The following is a 14,116-nucleotide window of genomic DNA, read 5'->3' as shown; positions in this document are numbered from 1 at the left end:
CCATTGAATTACCTGTTTTATTTACGTTTATCTAAAAGCGTAATTTTTACATTCACAGGATTAGCGTCATGTTTTACACGGACACATTTGCAGGGTGGCGCATCACATCTGGAGGAGGGAGCTATTTGCAGCATCAGTGCATCCTAGCCTCATTTATTTTCGCATATTGGTGGTGTATCTCTAAATATATAACCTGACAGTTCGTGTGATGTGCGTTTCTCAGCTCCGCCCGGGATTTTAAGGCCTCCTGACGACAACGGAAGTAAACAACCCGTGCACATATATGTCTGTTTTTGCTGATGCTAAGGTCATGCTAGCTAACGGAATTGCTGCACCTGCCTATAAAAACAGCTGACAGGATTGCATGATGCACATAGTAATAGTTATCATTATTGCAATCCAAACACTATGCAATTTAAACTGGTTTAGATAGATTTCAAAATATAAGTTTGTATTTATTTGTTTCCATCTTTGATGTCATTTGTAACTCTGGCTGTGAATCTAGATGTTTGCACAATAACTTCCTTTTACATGTGTTTTATACTAGTCAAAACATTTTTACACTTTGGCAGAGTAAAATGTTACCTTTTTTCTGTAAATTGCAATTTCAGAAAAAAAAATTTCAGGGCAGATCTTATGCTCTGCCACTGTTCTCTCAGAGTAGGACAGAGTCTTGCATTAAATGATGCAGGAACAGAATGCAGTTTAGAAAAATTAGTGGGTTAAAGCATCTTCCCAAAGCACCTTTTGTCTCCTCATGTCTCTTTAGGAAGTGTTGGGCCCACATGGGCAGCGTTCTGGCTTTGTCTTCCGGTCCGGGCCATCAGAACTGGCCTTTCTCCACGGACCCCCCTCCTTCTCGTTGGGACGCACATCCTGCTCACTGGGACAGTCCACCACGCTGGGAGAGGAGAGATGGCCGCCTACCCAACCCAGGCAGCTTCCACTCTCTCCACAGGAGCTGCAAAGGTATGTCTGGCTAAAAAACAAAAACTGGGGAGTGTGCACCATGGATGAAAGGGTGTAAATCACAAAGCAGGCAGGACATAGAGAAAAGTAGGGCAGATGTATGTTTGATGCTAAAAACAGTATGTTTGATGGCTACAGCTGTTTTTCATGATGCTACATTGGCTGCCAGTTGGACAAAAGCACGGCCTATATTCTGCTTGGAAAACTGAGTGTGTATACATCCAAGACTGTAAATGCAGTTTCCAAAATAATTTTACAGTGCATGTCAAGGCACTAAAAGTGAGATCAATGTTTTTTGTTCCTAATGCTTTCCCTGTATCTCCCCAGATGTGTTTCCTCAACAGATTGAGGGAGTCAAGATGATCCTCAATAAGACTCTGAGCAGCTTCTTCAAGGTGACTCTCTCACCTACACTGATTTATATTTAAACATTTTGATGTAATGATAGCATTGTAAATCTCATCTATCATCTTAAACATGATGTGTGTTTGCTTCCAGGTCAGTCATACTCTCCACCTCAGTGCTGTTAGTCCTTCCTACTATCGTTTCCATGTGGAGCACCTGCAGTCTGATGACTACAGCAAGGACAAGGTCGAGCGCACGTCTTCACATAATACATTTGTTACCGCTACTTTATCAATAATGCTTTACTTTACATGTTTGAAGACGGATATGGCTGCTGCCCTTTTATCTTGAGAGGTTGCATCTTGATCCTTCCTTTCCACTTTAGGATGCCCCAGCACTAATTGGTGAGATGGACTCTTCAGGTAGTCTGAACGCTCATGCTCTGCTGCATCTCACTGAGCGTGTTCGAGCAAGATCAGTGTTCCAGGTGAGATCCACATTTTTGCGTCTTGTCTTTTCAGGTCACTTGCTTTACGCATAGTGAATGCTATATGTTGCAAACAACGTAATGTCTGAATTATTGCTTGCGTTTTAGACCCAGCAGTCCCAGTTTGTAACGTGGCAGTTTGAAACTGAGTACAGAGGGAACGACTTCACTGCTGCTGTGACGGTAGCCAACCCAGACGTCCTCAGAGAGTCAGGTGAGAAATTAGTCATTAGTAGTTCCTGAAAGATATCAACTCGAGTTATTTTTTACTGAGGACACCTGGGATTTAAAAGGTTAAAACATTATCAGGATCATTTTTAACTTATATTTTCTATCTCTGTATGTTTCTTTCTTTGGACAGTTATCCTTGTGGCACACTTCCTTCAGAGTGTGTCTTCTGGGTTAGTGTTAGGAGGGGAGCTGGTCTACCATCGGGGACGAGCTGAGGAAGGTGGAATTCTTACTTTGGCTGGACAGTACTCAAGTATGATTTAGTAAATCTGCTTTCAACATCAAATTCTATTAAGCTGGTATCTCTTCTGATCGGCTTGACCTTTGTTTTCTGCCTCTCTCATTCAGGACCAAACTGGGTGGCGACGCTGAATGCCGGGAAAGGAGGAGCCCATGCTAGCTACTATCACAGAGCCAACAAACAGGTACAGCAAATACTACCATAGTGTATTAAACAAACCATTTAACTAATAATTTTTAAAATGTGCATTTGATTCTGTTTGTGTTCACCAGATCCAAGTTGGGGTGGAGTTTGAAGCCAGTACCAGGACACAGGAGACGACCACCTCATTCGGGTACCAGATGGAACTCCCAGAGGCCAACATGGTCTTTCGAGGTAAATTTCTTTCTGCATCTGCGAGTGAAAAATCACCCTCAATCAGATATGTTTTTAAATAGCAAAAAATATATGACACTTTTCTGTGTGTGTATCCAGGTATGATAAACAGTAGGTGTATAATAGGAGGCGTATTGGAGAAGCGTCTGACTCCGCTCCCTGCCACCCTGATCATGGGTGCCTTTGTTAATCACAGAGGTGACAAGCTGCAGGTGGGCTTAGGTGTCAATGTGGGATAATCCTCTCTCATTCCCTGCTGGAATTTAACCCCCGCTGTCAGGACATCCATCCAGAGACCTGCTTCAGGGGCTTCATTATAACCTGACATTCCAGTGTTTGTACTTCTTGCCAACCACCTGAGCAAAGTGGATTGTTGGGTGTCGAAGCCCAAAATGTTTCCTTAATTGATGCACGTCATCTTAAAACCTACCTCTCAGAACTCAGGTGATGATTTCTGATTGGGTGACGAGAGAATTAAAAATGGATGACCATAGGAGGGAATCAACAACTTTGACTGGAGATTTGTTACTGTCGTCCTGAAACCAGACTACACATCACCTTCTGGACAGTGGAATCAGGAGGGATATAAGGAAAACTGTACCGAACACTAGAAAAATAAATATGTTTTATACTGTCGGTAGTCAAACAGAAACTTAATGTATATCGAGTATATCAAAAGACAATGTTGTTTTTCATGTTTTAGCCAATTACCTATAAATCTTGTAAGCCTGACCTTTCTGCCGACCACCAGTGTTTGGAAAACTGATGCATACTTTTTACTCTTAAAATGACCAAATTCACATTGTATTGTATCGGCCTACTTTTATTTTCATAGCTCAACAATGTAATGCTTTTTGGCAGCTTTCTCCTAAATCTGGAATTTGTGATTTGAAGCTTCTGATTCCTTGAATGCACCACATCTATGCCGTCAAAATTACTATATGATACTAACTGATAAAAAACATTGGTTAAGTTGTCACGTATCTAAAGCCAGTGTTTGTGAGCTGATTTTTACAAACAGCATGTGGTTGGCAGAAACGTAAACTGGGTGAAATAATACTAAAATGCCAGTATGATCCTTAAAACGGTGTGTACGAGTAAGTGATTGTGTGTTTGAACATCTATTTTTGCCAGCATATAAAAGGGAGAGATTCCACAGTTGAACAAATAACCCCCTAGGAGAAAGGGACTGCTCCATACTTACCTCTATCTGAGGGACTTGAAAGGAGCAATGCACTGACTGCTGAGCCAGGACTGTACTGTATGTATACAGGCCTACATGAAGGCCGGTGGAAACAATGACCTGTATGCAACCTGCACTACTTACATTGCTTCTGGGCTTTTCCAGCCCTGTTAAACATAAGAAATGTTGTGTATATATTATTTATACATTATGTAATATAAGCAAAGAGAGAAGGGGAAAAGGAGTGACTGTCTTTTTAGACTTAATTTATTAAAGATGTTATTTATATCATATTTACTGGTTTTTTTTCCTGATTAGTATTATTTGCAATAAATTGCAGTTGTAGATAACGCAGTGTGCATTCATTTTTGTGTTAAAGCTCCACTAATCAATCACTTTAGTATTAAACAATCGTTCAAAAAATAGGAAAGGATTGCTTGACAGATACCAACAAAATTCAGCTACCTAACTTACTGCACCCTCAGCACTAAGGTGCTTTTTTAGCCTCCTTTAGCTCATTGTTTTGGTTTTACATACGTAGTTTAGCATCTAGCCAGCTGGCAAGAGCCAGATATTTTCTCAGAAACCACTAGAGACCAAAACAAAGTAGAGTGAATAATGGACATTTATCACATGGGCAAAAACACCAGAGACTTTAATGTCAGCTGATGAATACATATTGCTAATATGTTAACTTCTTGAGTCCATAATGTGTCTGTTTTATGTTCAGTTCACAGAAAGTGTGTTCAAAAAGTGAGCAATATTTATTTTCATCTTAATATTGATGTAAATTTGACCAGCAAACCTGTATTTTCTGAGAGACACTGGTGAGGGATTACATTTACACCTGACTTTGATGCAACTTTATATTCTCAGCAACAACCGACCAAATGTTGGCTGAGCCTCTTTCAGTAGATTGGCCAGGGAGTCCTCTTGGATCTCTAAGAGGACTCTACCCTCAGTTGTGCTCTGGGTGAGCCTGGCCTCGCTGTCCTTCAGCTCGCTCCTCGAGCTTCGAGGGAGCTAAGGTAGAAATTAAACGAAGTTTGTACTTCGAAGCAGTTGTTCTCCATTGTGGTGATTGTTTGTGGTTTGTTTTACTTGTGTGCTGACTTTGACGATGTGGAACTTCCAATGTCTCAGTGAACGCTGAACCAAACTCGGGTCTGAGCTTTTATAGTCTCTGAATCATGACCTGTCCTTCTCTCTCTCTGATTCTATTCCATTCTGTCATATAACTGTCGCTATGGATGCCACTTTTTTAACTCTTTGTCTAATGTTAAAATGTCCTGGACACCTGATCTGCTGTTCAGCTGTTTGAACAGAAAGCAGGAAGTACACAAACTTCTTCTTAAAGCAAAAATACTTCATAATAAACCACCGCACATAATCATACCCCAGGAGTATAGTCAGGATTAAAAACAAACAAATGTTTTAAAACATCTACAAAAACTTTGTTTTTAGTTCAGTGGGGTTTGTTGATGCCAATGACCTTCCATATGATTGTTGACACAGTAGAGTAGAGGAGGAATGGCAAGAGGAGACGCAACCAAAACAATCACTACAATCATTGAAGTTTCCATAACTGTGAACGTCTTTTTCAGACCAACACGAGAAGCTGTTCTGCTGTTAAATACGCCGACGTGCGGGGTCTTCGCTGTTTTTTTTCCGCAAAGTTAAGTGTGTGTTTTTGGTTAGCAGAAGTGGCTAAGGCAGCTCCACCTGCCAGTCTCTTCTTCAGTCTCCCTGGCTCCTTAAAACGTCACCAGCGCAAGATGGCAGCGCCCGCCTCTGAGGTACTTTGGCTTAAATTTTGAGAGTAGATAGAGACGTGTCATCCATCTTTATACAGTCATTGGTTTAGTCAGTAGTAGTAGTATAGTTTAGTAACTGTAACAGACAATGAACAGATTAAAAAACAACCTAATAGATAAATTCATTTTTATTATAAAGTCCTAAAAAGTATTGGTTCTGTACATCAATATATACAAATATATTCAAACATGAGGTCTGTAAACATTTCATTAGTGATGATGATATCACATTACAGTGTGAGTTATCTGGCAGCATAAGTTCTAAAGGCAGTGGCAAAGATAAAGGCTGATAATCCGTTTAATCTGCTGCCACTCCTCTCTGTCATTTCTCTTTGAAAAGAGAAGAGAAGAATCCTTTCCCTCCCTCTCCCCTCACTCTCATAGACTTGCTCCTTTGGAGTCCTCCTGTGTTTTCTTTCTCTCGTTGTCTCTCCTTCTGTCTCTCCTCCTCCTGCTGCTGCACCTGCTGATTGATCACCAACCGCATGTCCTCCTGAAACAACACGGAAGGTTGAGATGGACGAAAAATAAAACATAATTTTGCTTTTTTTTTTCATCTCTGCACAAAGACTCACCTGCCAGGCGTCCAGTTCTTGAGACAACGTCACCTTGTGTTTGATGGTGTTGAGAAGCTGCTGAGTAAGTGTTTCCTTCTCCTGACGCACGGTGGTCAGTTCACTCTCTAAGAAACTGGACATTGATATGATAATTAGGTAAACATTTAATTCTGCTGTAGGTCCAACTTATATGTTGTGTAATGTTACCTGTAACTTGGCTTTTCAGGACTGCTTTTAAATGGCTTGATTTCCTCCCTCAAAGACTCCAGCTCTTCTGTGTGAGATTGCAGCTGCAAAGTTTGAAGTTTGATTTTATTTTTTCTTTATTTGAAATACTCAGATTTATATAATGGAAATGATTTGTAATGATCCAGTACAGGAATGCTTGAAGAAAAAATAAGTTCTTAAATTTAAAAAATGACATTTACTCCTCCAGATCCAAATTTATGAATATGCAAACATTTTTACTGAACACAAAATGTCTGTTAGTTCCATTTAATGTCAGTGTATATGATGTGGAGGGTTTGTTTTTCCACATTACGCTTATGTAAGTTACACATTGGACCATTTAACTAGTTGTGAAGCCAAAAAAGGAATTGTTTAATTCAGATTTAAGGTGCGAATAAAGACACTTTACACCTTCAGCAGATGATAGAGCCTCCTAGTATCAAAATCTGCACACACATACAGTGAAAAAAACTCCTTATCCATACCAGAGGGCATTTGACTGCATGGGAAGCAATTTACTAAACTAGAATATGTCTGATTTAATTAATAGTTGTTGTTTTCCCTCTCTTTAAGTTTAGCCCACCAGTCATTAACATGTGCATTTATGTGTGTGGTTGTGCTGACCTCCTGTTTGAGCGCTTTTATCTCTTCATCCTTCGCCTGCAGGACGTCGGAGTGAGCTAAAAGAGCCTCTTTAGCCTGGTTAGCAGGAGAGATAAACAAAACAACACAACAGATCGAAAGGTCAGTGAGGTCAAAACACTACAAAGAGCGTTGAGAGAGTTAGTATCTCAAACTAAGACTATGTCAGTACGGGGTCAGAATTAGTCCACACTTGTTACTGCAGTGTGTGTGTGTGTGTGTGTGTGTACCTGTGTTTGCTGAATTTCACTAAGCAGAGACAAAGGTTGTGTGTGTGTACTGTCGAGGATGCTCTCTTCTCCCAGGTTCAGAGCTTTCTGCTGTAGAGAACGATTCAAGGTTCGTAACTCAAACAGCACTCCCTGCTCCTGCTCTAGCTACACAGACACACACACAAGAAGAGATATACACACACACACACACGTCAAGAGCTTTAAATTAGCCGTGTTAGTGACTTCTGTTAGTGGTAAGTTACATATCCTGCAGCTCCATTCTCCCTCAGGCGTCATCTTTCCACGCTACAGTTCATCTTAGATAACAGTCACCGATCCTCACCTCGGCTTCTTTCTCTCTCAGTTTGGTCTGCAGGTCTGACACTCTGTCTCTCAGCGTCTCTCTCTCCGAGCGATATCTATCGCTGTCCTCCTGTGTAGCTTTTAGTCGGGCCTCCATGTGCGACAGGCGCTCCAGCAAAACTCTGTTCTGTACCAGAAAAAAAGCAACATAAAATACTGTGTAAGTGGTGCGTTTTAAAAGGTAAATGTAAGGAGTAACTGAAAACCATTTGGCTGTATGATGATAATGCCTCTGCTGAACATGTGATTCATTTTTGTGTGACAAGATGCTTTGAAATATGTATATACAGTATATTCCCACAAGTCTGTTGTATAAAAGATGGACGAAAAAACATCTCTATCGCCCCCTGCTGACTGGCTGCAGTATAGGTCATAAAGCCCGCCTCCTGCATGTTAAGAGATGGGACATGAGTCAAACTATAAAATCAAAATACACGTCAAATACATTTTTCTCAAACTTGGTTTCTGTCATTATAGTTAGTTCTTATGCTGATTTACATCCAAGTGTTCTATTTGATGCTGTTGAAAGGATGATTGACAGCTCTGTTGACAAATACGGCTCCTGCAGCCGATCTGTTCTGAATTAGCAGAGTAGCGAAGGAACGATGAGAGGAGACATAACTAAAACGATCACTACAGTCATTGAAGGTTACATATCTGTGAACGTCTGCTTCAGACCAACACAATAAGCTGTTCTGCTGTTAAATACGCCGACGTGCGGGATCTTTGCAGTTTTTTTAAGTTAAGTGTGTGTGAAGCTCCACCTGCCGATCTCTTCTGCAGTCTCCCTGGCTCCTTAAAATGGCACTAGCGCAAGATGGCAGCGCCCGCCCCTGAGGTACTTTGGCTTAAATTTTGAGAGTAGATAGAGATGTGTCATCCATCTTTATACAGTCATTGGTTTAGTCATAATGGTTTTCTTAATACTCTGCTAGCAGTTTCTGTAGCGCTTAGCTATACTCCTGAGATTTAGACTCCAGTCACTTAAACAAGACCTCAGATTCAACCTTTGTTACCTGAGACTTGACTCCCTAGAGACTAGACCTCCTTCACAACAAAAAACTTTTAGGCCTCAAGTATGCAAATATGCTACTGAGGGGTTTACTTAACCTGTAACTCCCATACAGGACACTCGACTTCGACTTGCCCCACATGACTGAAACACAGCTCTACTCCCTTCCATGTTGTATAATCATTTCATACTGTTTTTCATGTGATGAAATGTAATGTGTTGTGTGTCCTACCCTGCAGCATAAAAAGGCTATGACTAAAACGGTGGCAGTTCCTGCATTGATTTAAGAAGGGACCGGTGAGCATACCTCTCCTTTTATGTTGTCTAACTGTGTGGAGTTGATATTTCTGCTAAAAGATGACTCGTCCATCTCTTCCCTGAGGGAGCGAAGCTCCGTCCTCAAGGAGTGCTCAAGTGTCACAGCCTAGATGGAGAAGATGAGAAGTGTTTCTTTTGTTAAATGAGTCAAAAAGGTGGGACTCCCAAAACCTGCTAGTCTGCATTTTTTCCAGCACCCACACACACACACACACACAGACACACTGACAGTTACCAGACACAGACATATTCACTTCTGTTTATTCTAACAACACTGTAACATTATTGGGATGATTTCTGGTGTGCATATCACTCAGGCATGGCCTCTATTCGCTGGTGGTATTTAAACTCACCTCTGATAGCTGCTCCACCAGGCGTTGGTTGTGATTGGCTAACTGAGTCAGCTGGTCACTCTCATCTCTTCGCCTGTCACGCCCCTGGCTGTGATGTCGCTCCAGCTCCGCCTTCAAAGCGGTTAAATCTGCAGTCAGCTCTGCCTCCCTCTGCCCAGAATCCAGCTGGGTCATGTCCAGCTTCCTCTGAAGAACATGCTTCTCCTGTTGCAGAGCCTGGGACATTAAACACAGCATGAAGTGGCTTCAGAGCAACATGAAATACATGGACTATTCTATGTCTGTTTAAATGTTACTTTGATTATTAAGTTAAGTTACAAAAATGTTATGGCTCACTTTTGACCATTCCTTTTTTTCCTTGTCAGAGTAGGACGGGCTACACAAATAGGGTGGTAAATGGTAAATGGACTGCATGTATATAGCAGCTGTCTAGTCTTCTGACCGCTTAAGGCACTTCAAACTACATGTAAGCATTCACCTGTTCAACATCATTAACCATCGCGTTCCCACACCGAGGCTGTGCCTTCAGCAGCAATTTGTGGTTCAGCATCATTCCCAAGGATCCCTCTACTTGCGGACTGGAAGAGCCTGGGATCAACCCACCAAGCTTCCTTGCCATAGCAGTCACAGCTGTACTAATACTCATAGGGGTACTTTGGAGGGCTTTAGGGGTACTTGAGATTTGTCTTAAATTTTGATTTAAAGAATATCAGTCATACATATTTCCTAAGTTATACTAATTTCAAAAAAATATATACATGTAATATTGTTAAACCACATTTCATATTTTTATGTACCTATTTTTAATGCTATCATTAACTGCCATAAGCTGCCTCAACAAACTGGATGACTTTCAACGTTTATGTTTGTTCTTACTTTTCTCTCATTTTGCACCAAGTTTTGCAATTGAATGATTCTTGGTTCAAACACGGCAAAAATACAACTGGAAATTCAGGGAGAGAAGTGAAAATAGAGTACCGCCAGTATAAGGGAGACTTTGTTCCAATGCTGGTTTTAAAGTGTTTATTTGTGTGTGTTTATTTTGAGGGGTGAAGTTAGCCAACAGATAAACCATCAACCTTGAAGTGTTTTTCAGTTACTAGGCTGTTTGAGGGGCACGGGCAAAAAAAAAGGGGTACCCGCCTGTTGTATGCTATGGGGAACCAGTGCAGAAACAACTGCGATCTGAAACAACAATGTGGGCATTTTTAGCTATAGAGGCATACCATGAGGGCCCATTGTCTCACATGTAGGAGTGTCAAACATGTATCCTTAATCTACTGTGAAGTGAATCAGACACTGATGGCACAACGCTGCATGTAACCTCTATAAATAGGTTTTTTGGCCAAACAATTTTTGGACATGTCTGAGGTGTTCCTTCTTACTGTGTATCAGAGACAGGTTTATAACAGCGGTGTACTGACTGTTAATTTTTACGGTCATGATGAGTTACAAGTCTTTTCACTTTTACAATGTTCGCCCTGCAGGCTAGAAATAACTTGCTCCCACCTCGCTGTTATTTTAGAAGTGTTCGAAAGCTAACAAAAAAAAACACACTGTTTACAGCAGCTTGACCCTCACCTCCACCTCCCTCTCGCTCTGCTCCAGAGAAGCTGCCAGCTCCTCATTCTTCTCCAGTAGAGCCTGCCCCAGCTCTGCCGCGAGCATCAGATCCGTCTCTATCCCTCCTCCGCTGTCACTGCTGTTAGGAGAGGATGTGGATGAGGGGAGAGCGAAGGAGAGTGAGACGGAGGAGGACGAGGAGAGAGGGAAGAATGAGTCCTCCAGGCTGGGGGTGGGTAGGCTGCTTTTCCTGGGGGTGAACATTGTTGACAGTTGCTTGGTTTGTTCAGGTAGACAGGTTCATCATGTGTCCTTTGTCGTGTAATCCAAACTCACACAGGTAGCAGGTGGACAGCCATGAACTTTCTCTTGAAAAATTAGGATCCTTTTTCTTGATTTTGTGTGGTTTATTTTCCAATGTTGTAATCCAAAGTATGTATTTCCCAAACTTGCTCTTCACCGTGGTGCTGGTATCCTTCTCAACACTTCTTTGCAGATAAATCTATGAGCAAGAAAAGATCTTTAAATATACATAAAACCACTTTAAACAGATTTGTTAACTCTAACTATGAAACTCTAGACATGTGTGATGACGTGTGAGCGCCAGACTGGCTGTTTTCCAGTAATACAATCTTACAAGACCTTCAAGGAGGTCTTTTGTCTGACAGGTGCTTTTGTCACTCTGACCGAAATACCAGCTACACTATTATCTGTGCTCGGCTCCCCTCCCTAAATTCCAAACGCATTGTGCTCAACTATTTTCTATAAATACAACAAAGTCCTAAACGTCCTTAAAACATCTTAAAAGTTAGACATTGTAGCCAAATCTTGAAATGAACACATTTGTCACAAAAGCCTTGGGAATGTTTAGTTTTTTCTTAGTCCCATGTCACGATTTCCACTGTAGGATTGTATCTTTATCTCTGTATGCTTTTTATAAACACAATTTACAATAGGGTGTACTATGAAGTCTCAGTCTCCCATGAAATCTCTGACGTCACCATCTGCAATCTCATCTGTTCATACCTCTCACTATTATGAAACCATGCTGTAATCTAATTGAAAATAATTAATAGGAAGCGACTTTCTACTTCAACATCATCTGGATCCAGTAACTAACTTAAGCTAACATAAATGATTGAACCCATGTTTGCCCTGACTTTTCAAGAACAAAATTTAAGTCTGTCTTACCTGACAGTTGCCAGCCGACTCACACCAAACAGGTAAACCCTTCCTGTTTGGTGAGTGTGTGTGTTTGGGAGTGTTTGCACAAGAGAAGCTCAGCTGGTTTCCTTGGCAGTGGAAACATACAGTATGTAAATACAGCCGCTGGCTCCACCTCCTGAGCTGCAAAGGTAAAGCAATCAAACAGAGGGAGGCCTCCACTGAGAGACAGAACACAGAAGAAGATGGAGACAAGTGAGATATCAGCTGCTCTGACATCTAGTGGCTGAACAAGGTAGGGAATAAACAGATTAACTCTGAGGAATTTGTTAGGAGTCGAACGCTGCAGTTTGAGCGGGGGTGACACAGGGTGAGAGATGGGGAGAGAGGGGAAGGTCAGGACACAAGCAGGGGTCTGTCTAATCTGGCCCTCCTCCTCCTCCTCTTTCTCCTCATCCCCCATCCTGTTTACCTGCTTGAACAGTTTGAAAGGAGCTCAGTGTGTGCTCATTTATGAGGTTAGGGGGGCAGGGAGAGTAGAAAAGAGGATTCGCCATCAGTTCCCTCCTTCTCAGAGACGGCAAACACTAGAAAGGGAACAAAAAGACGCCTCTTAGTGTTAACATTGGATCTTAAGGTGGGTTCACATTCAGCACAGACATGCCTTGCATACTCTGGCTCGCTCTTTCCGTGTGGATTCTTCTGCCAACCTCTGACGCTGGAAGGCAGATGCCCAAACTCTCTGACAAGAAACTCTGTGCTGACTCCGAATGCAGCCGTAAGTAGCCACCAACTCCTTTTTGCTACTAATGAATGCTACTCCTTGTTTTGATCATGAACATACAAATATTGTGCTTATCATCAGAAATTCCTCCATGCCTTCCTTCCCTGACTCACATCTGTATTCCTGCACAGATCCGATCTTGATAGCTCGTGCCCTGCAGGATTACTACCCCGGAGACTGCAGGTTCATCCCCATCAGACAGGGGCAGCTTATCTATGTCTATGCAATGCTGAAGGACAGAGGGAACCTCTTCTGGGCTGGCAGTGTAAGTAGAATCAATATTAGGGCAATGAGAACTATAACTTTGACACATTGATGTCAGGAAGGAATGTCATACCCATGTGCAGCACTCATTCCCATCTTAATGATCTGTTTGCAGGTACAGGACTCCTATTACGGACAGCAGGAGGCTCGCATCGGCCACTTCCCCAGCAGCGTGGTGGAGGAGACTCATCCTCTCATGCCAGCCAGCACAGAAGTAAAGACTACTGTAAGTGAACTCACAGATATCCACACACATGTGGAAGCATTATATAATGCTCTGTCCTAATTCTACCTCTCCTCTTATTTCCAGAAATGGGACTTCTACTGTAACTGATAAAGACAACAACCTTCATAACAACACGACGAGATAACTTTTGGAATCATGTGATCTTACATATATTGTAGGCAATATAAATGTAGGTTTGAATGTACAATGGCAGCATCTTTACACAGCAACTAATGATTCTAGATTGTTCTCAGACTATATAATTAAGGTTTCAAAGCCCTGAAGAAATAACCATCTCTGCTAAATGCTCTATACCTATGTTTTAATCCCTGTAGCACGCCATCATAATGTTTATATCTGTTTTAAAGCATTAAAGGTATTTGTCAAATTGTAAAAGTTGCAGTTGTACATGTGTTATCTTTTCCATGCATTATGTAACATAACCAGCAATGTCTGGTCAACTTTCCATTTCTGGGGCATAAAAACATCAACTGTATAATGCTTGTCTGATGCAAGTATATAAATAAACTTATCTAACAGTCTTTAAAGATAAACTTTAAATACAAAGCAAATTAATGTTGATTCTCATTCCCAAATATGATTGTAATAAAAGGAATTAGATATATTTCTAATGCACAGGTAAGAAAACAGGGCAGACAAATGTCATAAAACAGTTTGTTTGTTAAATACAGATAAAGTATAATAAAGAAATAACAGTGTTTTTCACACTGCAATAAGGCATCTTGACTGTCTTTTGACTGATGATTATTACGTAGCTGTGCAGC

The 14,116-nt window shown here is 41.3% G+C and overlaps 3 protein-coding genes across 5 annotated transcripts; 2 read left to right on the top strand and 1 right to left on the bottom strand.

The window, feature by feature from the left end:
• The first annotated feature begins 122 nt into the window (after positions 1-122).
• LOC138599378 (mitochondrial import receptor subunit TOM40B) lies at positions 123-4,181 on the top strand. 2 transcript variants are annotated; one of them, XM_069671035.1, is made up of 10 exons: positions 123-262; positions 770-969; positions 1,297-1,364; positions 1,468-1,560; positions 1,700-1,801; positions 1,910-2,015; positions 2,163-2,285; positions 2,381-2,457; positions 2,546-2,648; positions 2,748-4,181. In XM_069671035.1, exons 2-10 carry the CDS (start codon positions 786-788, stop codon positions 2,885-2,887), a joined length of 996 nt encoding a protein of 331 aa, XP_069527136.1. In that variant the 5' UTR covers positions 123-262; positions 770-785; the 3' UTR covers positions 2,888-4,181. The 2 variants fall into 2 exon arrangements, with proteins under 2 accessions (XP_069527136.1, XP_069527129.1); XM_069671028.1 differs by lacking the exon at positions 123-262 and having other exon boundaries at positions 621-969.
• Positions 4,182-5,789: 1,608 nt separating this feature from the next.
• bicdl2 (BICD family like cargo adaptor 2) lies at positions 5,790-12,139 on the bottom strand. Of its 2 annotated transcripts, XM_069670817.1 has the most exons (10): positions 12,085-12,139; positions 10,912-11,395; positions 9,331-9,546; positions 8,967-9,083; positions 7,628-7,774; positions 7,303-7,449; positions 7,055-7,129; positions 6,410-6,492; positions 6,221-6,335; positions 5,790-6,138 (listed from the first exon to the last, which is right to left on the bottom strand). In XM_069670817.1, exons 2-10 carry the CDS (start codon positions 11,155-11,157, stop codon positions 5,968-5,970), a joined length of 1,317 nt encoding a protein of 438 aa, XP_069526918.1. In that variant the 5' UTR covers positions 11,158-11,395; positions 12,085-12,139; the 3' UTR covers positions 5,790-5,967. The 2 variants fall into 2 exon arrangements, with proteins under 2 accessions (XP_069526918.1, XP_069526928.1); XM_069670827.1 differs by lacking the exon at positions 7,303-7,449.
• Positions 12,140-12,480: 341 nt separating this feature from the next.
• Positions 12,481-13,947, top strand: mia (MIA SH3 domain containing). Its single transcript, XM_069670840.1, has 4 exons — positions 12,481-12,835; positions 12,973-13,106; positions 13,221-13,331; positions 13,416-13,947. Exons 1-4 carry the CDS (start codon positions 12,718-12,720, stop codon positions 13,437-13,439), a joined length of 387 nt encoding a protein of 128 aa, XP_069526941.1. The 5' UTR covers positions 12,481-12,717; the 3' UTR covers positions 13,440-13,947.
• Positions 13,948-14,116: the final 169 nt, after the last annotated feature.

The sequence above is a fragment of the Semicossyphus pulcher genome, unplaced genomic scaffold (genome assembly GCF_022749685.1).
Source record: "Semicossyphus pulcher isolate SPU_LCO1_2020_fin unplaced genomic scaffold, fSemPul1.0.p SCAF_10, whole genome shotgun sequence".
Lineage (NCBI taxonomy): Eukaryota > Metazoa > Chordata > Actinopteri > Labriformes > Labridae > Semicossyphus > Semicossyphus pulcher.
This window is presented reverse-complemented; position numbering and strand designations above follow the sequence as displayed.